The following is an 18,460-nucleotide window of genomic DNA, read 5'->3' as shown; positions in this document are numbered from 1 at the left end:
AAAATGTTATTGAACCAATGCAAGCAGCCTTGCCTCTCTGTCTTTAAATGAGGACTTTGGATACATCTTTAAACTAAGCCTGTTCTACAGCAGCAATTGATTTAAACATGTTTAATACCCCAAATGGAGAAAATACTACATCTGATAAAACAGGTACTCAGAAATTAAACTAAATAAAAAAAAAAAAGTCAGGAAATGCTAATTATTATGTTCTATAACACCAACAGTTGTAAAAATAAAGGGAAATCAGTTTACAAAGCTCTATACGAAAATAATTTACTATGTCACTTCAAATAAGAACATTAAAATTGCAGCAATGCTTTGACAAAGTACTTGGCATTTCCTAGCCATTTCCAAATGCTGTTATTCATGTATAAGATGTAATGAGTTATTTTGTCTTCCCTTTATCTAAGACCTCCTTTATTATAAATTGATGTTTAACTGCTCCCACACAACAATAAGCTGTGTGAACCAAGTGACTCTGCATTAGAAAATCCTCATTTTTTAAATTACTGTTAGATGCTTCTTTTAAAAGAGAATACCCTTAAATTAGTTGCATTCTCTGCAACTAATTGCAACTAATTTCATTTCAGACTGTCTCCTTACCCCTGTCTTGTTAGCTGCTCGCAGTCTGAAGTTGTATATCCTCCCTGGAAGAAGACTGCCTACTGTGCATTCAACATCAGGGCCTTGATAAACCTCTCTGTGTTCATCCGTTTCTGTCTGAAACATTTCCAGACCGTAACATGTAATAGGTGAACCCCCATCTGCCTGAGGTGGTCCTGAAAATAAGAAAGAAAGAGAAGCTTATTTAATTTTAACACATAACACAGTTGGATCCCTTACACACACTAATAGCTGCAACAGAATTACCCCAGCGCAGCTGAACTTCTCTTGCTCTTGGTCTACCCTGTAGCCTTGGAGGTTGGCATGGTCCAGGAACCACTGCCGGTGTCTGCACCAGTAAAGAATCAGATGCCTACAAAGAAAGAGAGATTAATGAAGTCAGCTAGGCCAAAAAAAGCACTATTGATTATGCTACAAGTAAAGGCAAATACTTAAGAAACATTTCTTCCATTTTTTGAACTACATCCTCAAATACATGAAGATTCTTAGGTGACCTGGTATGTATTTCTCACAATGCCTATATAAAACATGCTACAGTAATCACGCAATATGCAAAATTAACCTTTGTTTATGTGTTTTGGTACACATGAAAGGAGTAGAACTAGAAATGGTAGCTAAGTAGCAGTACAAACCCAATATAAATGCTTAAAATAGGACCTGCTTAATGTAACCTCATTCCCTTTTCCGTCAAACTGCAGTTTAGTGATTTCTAAAACCTTAATCTAAGGGTTGCACACTTATTTCTGTGTAAAAAACTTCCCGATAAAGCAAAAAGTGGGCAGAAATGTCAAGCAGAAGAGATTAAAAAAAAATGATACTTCAACTTTTTGATAGCTTAGCAGTACTTAAAAGTGTAACAAACTTCAACCTCTGACCTGAAGTGCATGCAAAAATACATGGCATAACAACACACAGCAGATGGTACTGACTATTCTGGATGCAGACAGAAATGAGGCAGAGACAAAGCAGGGTTATTAGCTTCAGTGCGATACAGAACAAATGTGAAGTTTGTAAGCCTTTTAATTGACTAGAGAGACACATCTTAAGAGTCTCATTTCACAACTTTTTTCTACATATGTTCCAGAAAGAATAGATTGGTAGCTCTGCTGCTTTTCAGTTCCTTTGAAATGTGTTATCACACTGAACAGAACAACAGATGCTACTTAAAAAGCAGAACATTTTGCAAGAGGCATATGTCTATGACAAGCTACAGAAAAGTTTCACTACATCTTTCTTTACTATTCCATTGATTTCTGACACCTCCAGAAAACAGACTTTCTGAAAGTTATCTTCTCTTTGGTACTCAAATAATGCTTATTCTAAACTAAGGGGGTTGGCTTGTGGGAAAGGAAGTTGGCAGAGCAAAAGTCTGCAAAGACATACATGGAATTTTGTTGAGGTAACTGGGAAGGATGCTGCATTTCCCTTTCCCCTGTACAGCAGTAAGCTGAGCTGGGGCCAGAGGGAAAGCGCTACAGCTGAGCCAGCACTGATGGAATCCAGATTCATTCTGAAGACCAGGCGGCTGTGAGCAAGGCGGTTTTTTCTACATGGAAGAACACATGAAGTTCTTATAGCAAAGGGAGGCTGGGGAAGAAATGGCAAACACCAAGAACGCAAGGTTTTTAGTCTTCCAGGAGACAAACTTGACAGTGAAGCCCCATTGGAAGTCTGTAGAGAACCAGGACTGGCTTTGTTACAGTTGCTGATGGGAAGAAGGGAAAATACATCATGACACTTGGACACTGGAGGCTGAACAGAGAAGAGAGAGTCCAAGTACACGTGCATGTTTTATGTGTATATGAGGGAGTGCAGTACAGCACACCAAATTGTTTGGTTACACTGAATGTGAACATTTTGATTGTGATTGAGACAGTCCGGGAAGAGACTACAGCACATAACCCCGTAAAGCCTGAGAAAACACTATGTCATCCCCTGCCTGCTGGGCCGACTTGGCTGCTCAGACAGGGTACTCCACTGACCACACAGAAAACACTGAATTTACATTGCTGTCTTGGAATATGCCCTAGGAAATGACATTGAATCAATGTATCACACAGGAAAAGATGTAGTTATCTATTTCTATAAATAAGAAAAAGCACTTTAAACAAAATATAGCATCAGAAAAGAATATTCACATTTATTTCTTAAAGAAATGGGCTGAAACCTGAAACACTGCACCAGTACTGGAAACTTTTTGAGGTACTAATTACAGCTATTTTGTTATGTGCTTTTGCTCATTTACTACAGTATCAGGTTTTCTTAAACAGAGAGAAATTTTATTTAGTAAAAATATTAGCTCATATTACCGTGCTTTGTCCTCCTTCCCCAACGCAATATACACGTAAGCGATAGGAACAACCGGGATTTAGTCGGTCACACACATGTTCTCTAGCAGCTCCACTGTATATCATGTCCCATTTGTTTCCTGAAAGTTAAGAATACGTGAGGCATGAACCAAGAGGGAATTTGCCACACTGTAGTACCAGCCTCAGCAGGCATCCCAGCTCTACTACATAAGCATGTACTTGACGTGTATATCAAAAAATAAAGGTTTGCTTTGAGTTTCCTGGAAAAATCCAATCATTTAATAAAGACTGTTTGCCAGGTAAATTTGTGTAGATCAGCTAAAGTGAAATACCTTTCGTATTTGGCATCCACATGAACTAGGAGAGAATTTACTTTTTAATGAAGTAGTTATTACTGGGCCAGCAAACACATCCATACATCATAACCATGTAAATACGGAAGATACAAAAGCAAAAATTTCCATGGAAAAAACTTATAATTATAACATTCATTTTGCAGACTGTAACTACAGTTTACAATTGATAAAGCTCATTCCTGTATTCCTGAATGACCCAGCATGATCTGAAATACTGATTTCATTCCCTGCTGTTCAGACAGATTCTAAAATCAGAAACTCTTTAGCACTCTCTCTCTCTTTTTAAAAGATTAAGCAGGAAACCTGGGGACTTCTAATTAAATCTCTAACAACTAAATACATCACAGAATTTAGAGAATTGGCAATGAAACGTAATGCGCATCTCACTAAATCTCCATGTAAGGCTCAGGTAAGTCATTCCAGAAGTGAATTAAGGTGGACATGCAATGAAGTAAGGAAAGCGATAGGCTAAGTATCAAAAGAACCGCAGCTGAGACCCCCAACACGGCTACCGTTACAATCTGGGGACAGTGCACTGTGTTAATTCAACAGAGCATTGGAGACATATAACCTTTCATTCTCAATGTGATTGTGTTTCTGAATTTAATAAGGTTAATTAAGAGTTCTAGATTTTTAAATAGCTGCATAGCTTTATGGTCATATCACAAATATTGTTAATTTTCCTTCTGTATGAAAGAACAGAAAAATAAATAGCAGAAGAAGTTATCTCAACTCCGTCACTACTGTACTTCAGTAGCGATAAATGGAGCACTAGTTTTCCTTTCATCTGTCACACATCCAGCAAAGCTACGTGGCCCTGCCTTCTTGACCTAAAGCACCTGAAATGTAACATTTCATTTCCAAAACAGAATACACCCAAGTGATAGGTTGAACACAGAACATCTGTTTTGACACAGACTTCTGTGACATCTTCTAAGCCAGCAAAAAAGAAACTCTTGTACACAAGCATCAATAGCCCTATTTTTTTAGTGGCAGTTCTTTGCGATAACTTCCCTTACCAGAATACATTCTACTCTTCCCAGAGGCACATGCACAAAACCCCAAACACAGCAGAATGCCACCACATGCTCCTAATACTCACCATTTAAGCCTTCAGACATTTCCACAACATAGGTATTTATTGCTGCTCCTCCATTGTCTTTCGGTGGATCTATAAAAATTAGCAGTATTCCAACTAAGTGAGGTAAATTAAATGTTTTTGTAGCTTTTGAGGAGAATTCGCAAAAGGAAAAATCAAAAGGTAGCTGGGAAGGGGTGTGCATTTTGACAGAGAGCCATAGCTTCCTACTGTAGGACAGCAGCAAAGGATTTCCTGCCCAGGGAAGTGATCGAGTCTCCTTCCCTGGAGGGGTTCACAAAGTGTGCTGGGACATGGTTTAGTAGGCACGGTGATATTGTGCTGACAGTTGGACTGGATGATCTTAGAGATCTTTTCCAGCCTTTATGATTCTATTTAATCCTCCACCAGGCAAAGCTGATGGATCACAACCCTTCTACAATGTGATAAGTGAATGGGCAGCTGGAAGATGCCATAGCAAACATTATAGTTAGTCTGAAGTGCCATGGAAAGCTGCCTGGTTATGGTTTCAGGGACGTAGATTCTAATGGTCCTGTAATTTGGACTGCAGACAGGAAATGATTATCACATTAGCCTTTTGCAAATAAGAGTATTTAAAAATTCCTTAAGGCTAGCATTTCAAAACCTTAAGCATTTTGGGAGAGAACAGAAGTCAGGAGTTTTATACTGAAAACTTAATCACTTGAATTTTTAACTCACTGCTAGAAATTCAATGCACTATCCTTCCTGGTACAACATTCATTTAAAAAATATGAACTTACAGACCTACTTTTGACATGTAATTCTCCTGCTCTCTCAGAGCTGACTTATGAGAGTAGCAGAAATAAAATAATGTGGAAAACTGACATTTTTGATGAATATAAAGACAGCACGATACTTCAATACAGAAGGGTATTGCTGCCATAACATTATTACATCATGTATGTGCTGGATGAAATGGTGTTGGCTTTCAAGGAAGGGTTACATATCCTATCATGCTTCACAAATACAATGAGACTTACTATCTGACACGCAGCACTTTTTTGGTTTGAAGGTAACATACTACTCCAAATACAACATAGAATTATCACGTTAATTACCACTCATTAAAAAAACAGACAGCACTACTGTTCAAAATAATGTCTATTAAAATTTTTATATACAGACATTGTAGATCGTTTTCAATTTACAAATTATGTATTCCTAATAACTGCAAATATTACTTATCATCCATAAAAGATCAAGTATCAGGCCCTGATGTAGCGAAGTACTCTGGAAAGATGTAAGGCTGGACTTGCTGAGTACTACTTACACTCTACAAGCAGCTTTCTTATTACTAATGCAAAATAATTAAGCACACTATTAAGCAGAAACAGGTAATAAGTTTAATTACCTGTGACATTAAATAAAACCTTTAGCTGTTATGTTTTCTGCTAACAATACTGTTACCTCTGTTTCACAGCATAAGGGTAAAAAAATCTGAGCCTAAAGAAAAGTTTTTTAAGATCCTAAGAAAATAAAAACATTTATCTATAAAAATAAAACAATTCAAAGAGACAGGATGCACTTGGATCTTGTCTTTTGATATAAAAACAGAATTTCATGGCTTCTTTTCGTGCCAAAGAAACAGTTCTTAGTAGATAAATTAATACTACTATTTTTTAAATTATTGTAGTGCCCTGCAATAACAGTGCCTATTACAACTTGTATATTACTCTTCCTGCATAACTACACTATTATATTGCCACTCAAAGTATTTTGAATTAATAATTTTCTCCTAGTTCCACGAAAGTGGATCATAACGGCTCAGTTGAATGAAGTGTTACTGAGGTAAAATCTGGCCTTCTATGTACAAATTTATATACATATATATATATAAACATTTATATATATAAAAAATACAGAGAGCATAGTCTAAACAGAGTTGGACAACAATCTTACCCCAGGTTATTTTAAAACTCTGTGCATGAATTTTTCCTTTCACTGTGGGTTTTGAAGGTGCTCCAGGCTTGTCTGGACAAGTAATGTATTCTACTGTCTCACTTGGACTGCTTTTGCCTTCTGAGTTATAGGCAATGACCTGTGAATATATTAAAAATATTATAAACAGAACAAACATGCTGGCTAGTGGTATGTTATTCACTGTTAATAGTAATGTCAAATTCATTTATGTGTATAGGTAGCTACATAAGAAAATATCACAAGAATTAAAGTTCCAATATACCTTCATTTTACATTTAGTCCCATAGTTAGACAATCACTATACTGCAATTAAAAATTCCTGCAAATTGCCAGGAAAAAAGTCTACACTTAAAAAACCCCTAGTAAACATGATGCTGAAAAAAATAAATAAATTCAAAACTCACACCTCAAGTAACTTTCCATATCCCCCAAATTACAAACATTGGTGCATAAAGTTCAGCTTCTATTTAGGACACTTAAGAGCTACCTGACTGTAAAAGGTGATCAGGACATGCAAATCTCTGTGACATTAATAGAATCTACAGGTGCTCAATACAACACAAGCCACTTCATTTGAAGTCAAGGATCTGAAAACTTGCTTTTTTAAAATCATCTAAGATACTCAGAAATTAGATCTAAGAACTACTGTTTTTCATAGCAGTTGCACAATTTATTGATAAAAATCTACGCATGAGATAAAAACTTCATAAAAAACCGGAAACAAAAGATGATGAAAAAGACAGCGAAGAGGCCACTTTGAAACTTTCATTGAAGGAACTTAGAAGTATTATAATTAAGTATTATAATTTTAATTGCAATTCTTTTCCTACTGAGGTCAGAATATTTTTGTGCTTCTTTACTAACTGCTGAAAAATTGGAATAATTTGGATCAATTAAGTAGTGCTCTTATGTTACTATGGTATCTTCTTTTAAGGAAATACATTCAGAGATAAAAGTGTTTATATGGGTAAGTCGTATTAAAAACCGCAAAGGCGATATAAACTCTTCAGTCCCAAGAGAAACTAAGGCAAGGGCTGTCATGGAAGTTATTTATATACACATGAAGGGCAAGAGGGTGACTATATTTATCAAGGACAACTCATGCTCAACCAACCTGAGCGCCTTCTATGATGAAACAACTTGCTTAATAGGTGAGGGGAGATCTGTGGACATCATTCACCTCGATTTTAATTTGACATCCATGTAGACAAGCTGGTAACATATAGACAGGACAGATGGACCACAAGATGTGGAAAACCTGGTAGAATGCCAGGCTAAAAGGATGGTAGCTAACGCTTCAAAGGCAAATTGGCAGCTGCTCAGGATTCAATTGCCTCAGCAGTCAATACAACATCAGATACTAGTCAATATCTTCAGAAGTGATCTTGATGACAAGAATGAATGTACAATCCCCAGGTTTGCACATGACACTAAACCAGGAGTAGAGAGAGATATGCTGGAAGGAGGAGCCACCACATAGACAGACTTAGACAGGCTGGGGGACTGCATCAAGAACTGCATGAGTTTTGACAACGGCAAATGTAAAGTCTTGCACCTGGGATGGAATAATCCCAGTAGCGGTACAGTCTGGGGGCTGACTGGCTACCCAGCTTCTCTTTTTTCAGCTCTGTTGAGAAGCACCTTGGGATCCTGATGGAGAGCAAGCCAAACGAATCAGCAAAGCACCCTGGAGTAGCAAAGGCAAATTGTTTCAGAGGCTGCATTAGCCAGAAGTTAGCCAGCAGAGCAAGGGATGTGATTACGCCACTTCACCCAGTACTTTTTAGGCTGGAATACTGTACCTAGTTTTGGTCTTCCCAATTCAAGACAGTCACTGAGAAGAAGAGGGCAAGGATGATTAGAGGGTTGTAGAACCTGACACAGAAAGAAAGATTCAAGAACTCAGGTCTACCCTGCCTAGAAAAAGAAGTTTCATTTCGGGGGAAATCTAATCACAGTCTTCCAGTACCCAAAAGGTAGTTACAACACAGATGAAGATACTCTCTTCACAAGGATCTGTGATGACAGGACAAAAGACAATGTGGAATTAGGGAAAGTGCATTAGGGAAAATTCTAGTGGGATATAAGAAATTAATCACCATGAAAACAGGCTGCTCAGAGAAGTGGTGGAATCTCTCTTGCTGGAAATACTGAAGTTTGAGCTTGACAGGGCTAGGACAGAGTTGAGTTGCCTAACCTAAGGCCCTGCTTTCCACACAAGTTTGACCCAGGTGATCCCCAAAAGTCCCTTCCAACCTAGACTTTTCTGTGATTCTAGGAAAACAAACTGCTTTTATTCTTTACTTTCTGGCTGCACCTGCAGTTAGTTTACTACTTAATCCCAGTTGTTCCTAGCAAAAAATTAAAGAACCTAAAAAACCCGTTTTTTGACTTTTCTATTTGTTTTAAAAATTAACATAATCAAATGACAGGTGTAATGTAAAAGCACAGACTGAGAAAAGGAAATGTGAGCTAACGTCTCCCAGACACTAAGTCTCTCGACACAGTTTACAAGATTAACAATCATCTGGTTGTCTTTGTGCCCTTATAAATGAAGTTAAGCAGGCACAGTTAGCATTTACATATTATAATAAGATTTCCAATGGTTACAAAGCTTCTTTCAAAAGCCTTAAGGAATATTACCACTAATTAAGTCTTTCCCCTGTATAATGAAAATTAAAGACCTGATTAACACATTTGTTTCTCCTTTATTCCCTGTGAATGAGTGAACAGAGACTTCTGTTCACTGTTTTGTTAAGAAAAATAGGTATAAACATAAGATTATTTTTTTAAAATTAGTAACAAACATAGGATGTTTCTCTTGACTACATACTTACGAGTAACATGCATGATTAACATGTAGGATTACTTTCAAAGGAAAACTACAATCAAATCCTGCAAAAGCTAGTTCCGGGGTAATAAGCTGTTCTTCAGTTTAAGTTCATTGTGTGGCCATAACCGGTCTAGCTTGGTACAGTTCTTGGAACACATTGTGTATTTTCAATTATTTAAATATTAAGTTATGTAAAAAAATCCAAGTGCTGTAAGATTAATCTCTATCGTAACCTTCTCTGCTTAAGAAAGTAAGCATATTCAAAAGTGCAAAATACAGCTATCATTTGAAAAGGGCTACTTATACGTTTTAGTGTTAATCAAAACAAACCAACCAGCCCCTAAACTGATACCTTCCATATTGCACAGAAATGCTTTTCTTCAGCAGTTCCCAATTCTTCCTTCTGAAACAGTATTTTAGGTGTATGCAAGGTAGCAGCTATCAACGTTTTTACCCTGTAGGCAGAGATGAGATCATTCTGACTCAGCTACATGCTGTGGGACATGCCTTTAGTTTTGCTCCAAAACCCCTGCCAACTGTTCAAGAACAACTTAGAACAGCCCAGGCTGGAAGAGACCCGAAAGAGTGTCTGGTCCAACCTTTCAGGAAAAAGGGAGCTTATTTGAGATTACCTAGCACCCTGTTCAGTTGTGTTTTGGAAGCATCCAGTGACATGGAGTCCCAATGTGTTTCTGAGGAGGTCGTTCCAATGATGGATTGTGCTTATTGTAAAGAATTTATTTATTCTCTTCGATGAAACTTTTCCCAGTGCAACTTGTACCCATTGCACATGTCTCCTCCATGTGGCTCCTTGCAACGTTAAGAGCCTCATTCTTCTTTGTAGCTACTCTTTAAGTACCAGAAAACTGGTCCCCCTTAAGCCTTTTCCAAGGAGAAGTCCTAACTTCTTTCCCTACAGGGCAGGTTCTCCAGCCCTTTGATCATCTTTGTGGCCCTCCTTTGAAATTTCTCTAGTTCATCTGTGTCTTTTTTTGAATTGTGGGGACTAACACTGTACTCCAGGTGTGGCCTGGCAAGCACCGAGTAGAGTGGGATGATCACATCTCTTATCTCTGCTAGCAATGCACCCACAGATGCAGCCCAGCATCAGATTTGTCTTGGTTGCTGCAGTGGTGCCCTGTAGACTCACATTGAACTTGTTTTTCCCTGGGACTTCCAGGTCCCTCTCAGCAGGGCTGCTCCCCAGCCACACAGATCCTAGCCTTTACTGGGCCCTTAGTTATTCTGAGCCAGGTGCAGGACTTCACATTTGCCTTGTTAAATGTCATATTGTTCTTGCTAGCTCAGTCTTTTAGCCTGTCCAAGTGTCTCCGTAAGATGCCTCTCCCTTCTGATGCATCCACCTCTCCACTGAGCAAACCTGGTGAGGATACTTTCAGTCCCATAGTCTAGATCATTATGAAGATGAACAACTTGGGGCCTTGTATCAGTCTGAAGGGGATCCTACTTGTGACAAGTTGCCAGCATGAGTAGAAACCACTGATCACCACCCTCCAAGTGTGGCCTGTTGACCAGTTTTCTATTCATTTTGTAGACCACCCATCCAGTCTGCATCTTGCCAGCTTGTCCAGAAGGCTATAGGAAACAGCATGGAATGCTTTTCTGAAGACCAAGTAAACAACATCCAATGTTCTCCCCAGGCCAACTGAAAGTGTTACTTCGTTGTAGAAGGTGATCAGGATAGTCAGGCACCACCTGCCTTTGGTAAATCTGTGTTGGCTTTTTCAAACTACCTGCTTCACTTGGCTTGTAACAGTTTCTGGAAGAACTTGTTCCATTACCTTCTTGGGGACTGAAATAAGACTAATAAGCCTGTAGTTTCCTGGGTCCTATCTGGGGCCTTTCTTGTAGACAGGCATGAGATATGCCTTCTTCCAGTCGTCAGGATATCCTCTGATCTTTGTCACTTTTCAAATATTATAGATATTGGCCTTGCAACGTCAGCCACTTCTCTTAACATCCTGGAGTGGATCCTTCCTTGGCCCATAGATTGATGTGGGTTACAGAATCACAGAATCACAGAATAACCAGGTTGGAAGAGACCCACCGGATCACCGAGTCCAACCGTTCCTACCAAACACTAAACCATATCCCTCAGCACCTTGTCCACCCGTGCCTTAAACACCTCCAGGGAAGGTGACTCAACCACCTCCCTGGGCAGCCTGTTCCAGTGCCCAATGACCCTTTCTGTAAAGAATTTTTTCCTAACATCTAGCCTAAACCTCCCCTGTCGGAGCTTGAGGCCATTCCCTCTTGTCCTGTCCCCTGTCACTTGGGAGAAGAGGCCAGCACCCTCCTCTCTACAACGTCCTTTCAGGTAGTTGTAGAGAGCAATGAGGTCACCCCTCAGCCTCCTCTTCTCCAGGCTAAACAACCCCAGCTCTCTCAGCCGCTCCTCATAAGGCCTGTTCTCCAGCCCTTTCACCAGTTTAGTTGCTCTTCTCTGTACTCTCTCCAGAGCCTCAACACCCTTCTTGTGGTGAGGGGCCCAGAACTGAACACAGTATTCGAGGAGCGGTCTCACCAGTGCCGAGTACAGAGGGAGGATAACCTCCCTGGACCTGCTGGTCACGCCGTTTCTGATACAAGCCAAGATGCCATTGGCCTTCTTGGCCACCTGGGCACACTGCTGGCTCATATTCAGTCGGCTGTCAACCAACACCCCCAGGTCCCTCTCCTCCAGGCAGCTTTCTAGACAGACTTCTCCCAGTCTGTAGCACTGCACAGGGTTGTTGTGCCCCAAGTGAAGGACCCGGCATTTGGCCTTGTTAAACCTCATGCCATTGGACTCTGCCCAGCGGTCCAGCCTGTTCAGATCCCTTTGCAGAGCCTCCCGACCCTCCAGCAGATCGACACTTCCACCCAGCTTAGTGTCGTCCGCAAACTTGCTAAGGGTGCATTCGATGCCTTCATCCAGGTCATTGATGAAGACATTGAACACGGCTGGACCCAGCACTGAGCCCTGGGGAACCCCACTTGTCACTGGCAAGTCCTTGTCACTGGGTTGAGTCCTTGCAAGAGGTCACAGCCCAGCCTTTCCTTTGCCACTACTGAGTTGACACATGCCTTGTCACAGCTACTTGATCCTGTGATCTGGGATCCAGTTATGCCAGTAAAGACAGAGGCAAAGAAGGTATTGAGAATCTCTGCCTTATTGGCATTATTAATATCTTGCCTCCCTGCACTGTTTAGCAACAGGCCTATGTATGCCTTCCCTGCGCTTCTGTATCTGAAGAACCCTTTCTTGTTGTTTTTGACATCTTTGGCTAATTTCAGTTTTACCTGATCCTCAGACTTTCTGACTGCAACTCTCCATGTCCTAGGAAGGTTCTTGTAGTCCTTGATAGCTATTTGGCTGCCAAGAAATATATGTTGCATATACTCAAGTAATATTACTTAGGGTAGCTGTGGGGTTCTTTGAGAGACTTTAAACACGTCAGAAAGAGTTGAGGTAAGGAGTAACTTGGATCAAAAAACATTTGTCAGTGCTGGCATAGCACTAAGCCTACGTTGCTAAACCATTCATATTACCATGGTGCTGAGTCCATTCTAGTAAGCCTTGAGGGCTGAACTCGTTAGCTCAGAACGAGGTCTAACTTAATAATGGCTTAGCAATGAGCTTTTGGCTATAGTTAAATGCAGAAAGAAGAAGCATACCTGATTATGCAACACCAAACCAAAACAAAGACCCCAATGGTTAAGAATATTGACTTATGATGCGGATACCTGCAACTGTGCTATGTTCTTGCAGAGGGAGGTACTTATTCCTTCTGCACAGATAATGAGTGAAGCAAGTGTTCAGCTGATAGTTTTAAGAGACTGAAATTTTAAGAAACTGGCATAAAATTTAATTTTCCTCAAAAAAAGTTATCGCTCCCCCACCCCACGTCAACTCGAGCTACTCTGGTGCAAAAAATCCCACACACATGAAAAAATCTTACCCTAAATTTATATTTTGTACTACGCCTCAAATTCTTCACCGTGTAGGTAAGGTCATCACCATCATATTTTGGCTTGAAACCATATCCCTGCGGAATTAAACAGCATTACTTGAAACACAGAATAGACTATGTAACATACTTTATACACATAAAATACTATTTCACACCATAATAGTTATTTTCCTCTGACAAAGGAATAAGTGTAACTTCATTGTGTAAACGTGGTTTTTTTTGCAGAAGAGAAAACTTGATTAACCATTCTCCCATCAGAAGAAAAGAAAAGAAAAATATAAACAGTGACAACAGAAATTATATCTAACACTTTCAAAGGGTACAATGGGACTAATTTTTAAACAAAGGTGGTTAGGTTGAAATAACATCTAGAGAGACCACATTTCATCATGCAACAACATTGATGTAGCTCTTATACGGATTAAATTTCACGCATAAATTCACAAAGTTAAGAGTAATTCAAAAGTCTTTGCAGGATTGAGCCTTAATAATATTAATAACAATAGCTGTAACAATAAAAATGACAAAATTACATTGCTTAGTTATAGCAATGTTACTTTCAGAAAACTCAGTTCCTTGTAGAAAATTGTATCAAAAATAACCAGTTACACTTAATACAATTATGTATTAAACACACACATTACAGTCTCTTTTCTAATTGAGAGTAAGTATTCTAAACTTACTGAGTTCTCGTCCTCCATCTCTAATATATACGAGATTCCTTCATCCGATGGTGTTCCTGAGGGTTTTGTCCACTGTAGGGATAACCAAGTAACTCCAGCATTAATCAGCAAAGGACTTGCTGGTGTGGTTGGGGCAGTGCCTGAGGTATGATACAGGACTTCTTCACTAAAACCACTGTTTAAAACAGACAGTATGTAAACTAACTAGACACAGTAATGAATATCTAGAAAAGCATAATTCTTACTAAATACAGCTATGACAGATTCTTGGACATGTGTGAAACTAGAAATTGCAAGCTGGTACACGCAGGCAACTTCACTTGCCCATGAGTCTGCCAGTAACAAAACATTTGAACAAGGTCAAAATATTTTTTTGTATAATTGCAACATTTTGCTAACCAATATGTTTTGCTTTTCCATATTAAATCATTATTCTAAACCAATACAGCTCTGTACAAAGTAATGTACTAATACCACAGTGTCCTTCATATTCAAAATGAAAAATGAAGACGTAAAAGCATATGTGTAAAGACCTCCAAAATATTTTGCTTCCCAGGCAGCAATTCCAGTATACTGTGAAGTATTAGTTTCTCTAGTGATTCAGAAAAATGATAGAATAACCTCATTCAACGTTAAGTTACTTTAAGAGTTGCTAATATGAAAGTCATATAACAAACCAAATGAAGTAGTGTCCACCAGTGAGTCCCCTAACACCACTGTTAACCTTATCTGATGGTGCTTAGATATATCTTGAAATAAAGACACAAATAAGTTACACAAAAAGACCTACTGTGAAACAGAGGGGTGCAAAAGTCAGTAAACTGGTACTACACTTGCATAGGTGGTCTGACACGTATCAGCTAGACTCTAAAAATCACCCATTGGTTCTCAGCTGGCATTTATATAGAGATTTGCCGCTTGCGCATCAGATCTGAAGAAACACAGGCTTAAGAGCTAGTCTAGTTGTTTTTTTTCTAACTGTATGAAACTAACATCAAAGATGTAATCTTAATCTAAAAAGCTAGGCATTACCTAAGTGAGCATCAGGAAGCCCTGAAAACAGAATTCTCTGTATGGCTTAAATAACAGTACCAGTTAAATTTTATCTCATGTGTCAGAACCTGACTTTCCTGAAAAATGTCAATACAGAAATACCTCAACTTCACCTTCTCCCTTACCCAACACAAATTATAGTACCGCACAAACTAAAAATTTTGGTCTGCTCTGAGGTCTTTCTGGCATCAAAAAAAAAAAAAAATTAAAAAAACCTTATAGCCAACACCTTATCAAAGGGGTTGACAGCACCCAAAGGAGACAGACAGTCTGTGTGGACACGCAGACTATGAAATAGATTTTGAAGGAAGATACTAAAAAGTGAAAAACAAGTGAAAGCTTCTTAAATTTGGAGGGAATGTAAATTCTTTTCTTGCAAAAAGTCACAAGTAAGAAAATCTCTGAAATGAAGACGATGTGATACATAGATTACACCTACTAAAAAAATTTCAGTGTAATATATAGCTAGGCTAGAGAAAGCCTAAAAAGAAGCTAGACAAATACTACGCCTACTTCCATTCACAATGAACTATTGAAGGAGTCACCTTACAAGCAGACATAAGGTAAAAAAACATGTATTGTAAAAACATTTGACTCTCTTTACTTGATCGAACCACTCCAAAACACATCGAAATCAAGTAAAAGATTCCACCAATATCCACATTTCAGTGACTCTTAAACCATTCACTTAGACGTACAATAATGTTTCAGTTTTCTTTTGCCACTGTTTCATGTATGCTTAGAATTAGGTTTAAAAACACGAGTAACTAAAACATAAAGTATCTGTTCTTGTTGTTAAAATCATTTAGATAAAATCCTGCCTCCAGACGCCTAAGGCTCTCAATGTTCTTCATGAGGAAGAATGTACCCTAATAAATATTATTTCATGAGACTTAATTAAATAATACCATAAAGACAATAAAGTGCATCTTTACAATGCTATGAAACATCGATTTAAAAATCTATTTGGCGTGATTAGTTTAAAAAGGGTACTTAACTGTTCAGTGTCTTCTACCAGCTTACACTGCAGGCATTTGTAATATGTGCAGGTTATTCCTCGAGGGCCCGTTTACAGTCAGGCATAAAATGGGAATAGAAGAGAGCCTAAGCACTGGACCCTGCTTAACTGTCACCTCATTCCCTGTCTATTTTTTTGAACAGTTGCAACTAAATCTCATCAAGACAAAGTCCAGGAGCAACTCTGAGAATAATTCATTCCAGAAACATCATCCAGAAGGCGGCAAGAAAGACTGTCAGAGCATACCAGAAGTCATTTTAGCTCACTACACTGTCCTCTGACAGTGTCCCAAAGCAGGTGCCTAAGGAAAGACATAGGAACAGGCACTATATGCAATGTATTCCCTGAGTACTCTCCAAAGCCTCCCAACACATGCCTCAGATCTCCTGAGCTAGTTGTAGTTTTCACATACTTCATAGAATCATAGAATCATAGAATAACCAGGTTGGAAGAGACCCACCGGATCATCGAGTCCAACCATTCCTATCAAACACTAAACCATTCCCCTTAGCACCTCGTCCACCCGTGCCTTAAACACCTCCAGGGAAGGTGACTCAACCACCTCCCTGGGCAGCCTGTTCCAGTGACCAATGACCCTTTCTGTGAAGAATTTTTTCCTAATGTCCAGCCTAAACCTCCCCTGGCGGAGCTTGAGGCCATTCCCTCTTGTCCTGTCCCCTGTCACTTGGGAGAAGAGGCCAGCTCCCTCCTCTCCACAACCTCCTTTCAGGTAGTTGTAGAGAGCAATGAGGTCTCCCCTCAGCCTCCTCTTCTCCAGGCTAAACAACCCCAGCTCTCTCAGCTGCTCCTCGTCTGCAGAAGATTTCTTCTGTCCAGCACGAATTACAGTCCCCAGTCTGGCTTCCTATTCTTTACACTGTCCAAGCGGGCATTGTTCCCTCAAGCACCATCTTGTGCTAGCTGAGGGACCGTCCAGCCAGCATAGCAGCACAAGCACTGCAGTATTTAAACTATTCAGCTCTGTCCTTTTGGCTGAATCCCTTCTCTTTTAGCATGATCCTCAGAATTTTAGTAGAGGTACTTATTACATCAGACACAAAAGCCACAATTGCACTATGTGCAGTGTGGTGCATACCCAAAAATTCTATTACAAGTACATGTAGTAGGAAACATATTCAAAGTAGCAACTCTGGTGGTCAGTGCAGACCTGCAAAGACTGAAACTAAAAATCAGCGCAGCCTGAGCTAATTTCATGTGAGAGTAGCTGGGCTGTCTGTACCATGCTCGTGCTCCCCATTCTAGGGGCATTGTGTAGAGACGTCTGAGCAGGCTGTTCAGGACATGAGGTTAAGGCCGGCAGAAGAGCTGTACTATCTGCTGAGATTTGTAGCATTTATTTGGTAAGTATGCCCACAACACAGTGATTCTAGTATGTAGCTATACCACACCTGGATAAAATACACTATGCTGGGAATCACAGAACAGCTGAGGTTGGAAAGGATCTCTGAAGGTCACCTTGTTCAACCTCCCCTGCTCAGGCAGGGTCAAGCGGTTCACAGAACACAGATACTCTGCAGAAAAACATTCCACTCATATAACTGACAATTAACTATGCAGTTAGACTAGATGATCACTGTGGATCCCTTTCAACTGAACTATTCCGTATTCTACATTCTGTTTCATTCCAGCTGGACAAAAGACTTGTTTCTTTAAATGTCATCATATGTCTTTCCTGAGCAAGCACACACACGCATGCATATGTATTCCATATTCATGTATGTAGTAGCAATATTTACCTCATTCCCATGTCATTTTTGGCTGCTAGCCTAAAGGTGTACCCCATTGCTGGTGATAGTTTAGTAATCCTATACTGCTTCTGTTGGCCATAATAACATTGGCAGAACTCTCCATTTCCTTTTCCCTAAAAAGGAATAGGTTAATCACATTATCCACCCTATTATACATGCATACATCAATTAAAGTAACACACAAATGTGAAATAAACTCATTTTTTGAAATGAAACATAACTCAAGAATCTCCCATATAGTGAGGTATATGAAACTTCATATATATATTGAATTAGAGGCTTTTTTCCTTCCTTTCAGTTTCCCAGTTTCCCAGGGTTGGAAGAGGAAAGCCATGAAGCTTCTGCAGCTCTGCAATCTTGGGATAGCTGTCCAGGTAGTGACTGGAAGATGCTTGCTGGGGCACAGTAGATTCATCCCCATTGTACAAAAGCAAGACTCTTACAGGAAACTGATCCTTCAGTGTCAGGTCTTGACAGAAGTATTGGACTACAAGTGAAAAAGCCTCTATTAAGAGTGGGAGAATCATAAAAAGGTTTGCATTGGAAGAGATCTTTAAGATCATCCAGTTCCAACATGGAAAAAGACATCTTCAGTCTGTTTTCTTTAGATCAAGCACTACTGTATGGCGACCTGTGCTGAGGCAGCTGCTTTTAACAACCAGATTGTGTGTTTCTGCTGGTCTGTCTGTCTTTCACCCACTCCAGACTCAATGCTATTACTTGCCCACTTCAAGAATGGCATTTTACTGCTAGCAAATATCACAAAATAAGGAGGCAACAAACTAAAATCGTTGTTTG

At 39.5% G+C, this 18,460-nt stretch overlaps 1 protein-coding gene across 2 annotated transcripts in view; it reads right to left on the bottom strand.

The window, feature by feature from the left end:
- Positions 1–18,460, bottom strand: part of FNDC3A (fibronectin type III domain containing 3A) — a 123,962-nt gene that overhangs the window by 13,101 nt on the left and 92,401 nt on the right. For both annotated transcript variants that reach the window (XM_069881377.1, XM_069881385.1), the window contains 8 exons: positions 17,651–17,775; positions 13,823–13,997; positions 13,128–13,214; positions 6,312–6,450; positions 4,395–4,463; positions 2,937–3,055; positions 874–979; positions 607–782 (listed from right to left, as the gene is read on the bottom strand). In XM_069881377.1, coding sequence (XP_069737478.1) covers positions 607–782; positions 874–979; positions 2,937–3,055; positions 4,395–4,463; positions 6,312–6,450; positions 13,128–13,214; positions 13,823–13,997; positions 17,651–17,775 — 996 coding nt within the window. The remainder of the gene's footprint in view (positions 1–606; positions 783–873; positions 980–2,936; positions 3,056–4,394; positions 4,464–6,311; positions 6,451–13,127; positions 13,215–13,822; positions 13,998–17,650; positions 17,776–18,460) is intronic.

The sequence above is a fragment of the Phaenicophaeus curvirostris genome, chromosome 1 (genome assembly GCF_032191515.1).
Source record: "Phaenicophaeus curvirostris isolate KB17595 chromosome 1, BPBGC_Pcur_1.0, whole genome shotgun sequence".
Taxonomy (NCBI): Eukaryota; Metazoa; Chordata; class Aves; order Cuculiformes; family Cuculidae; genus Phaenicophaeus; species Phaenicophaeus curvirostris.
Note: the sequence above shows the minus strand (reverse complement) of the source record. Positions and strands in the feature narration are given on the sequence as shown.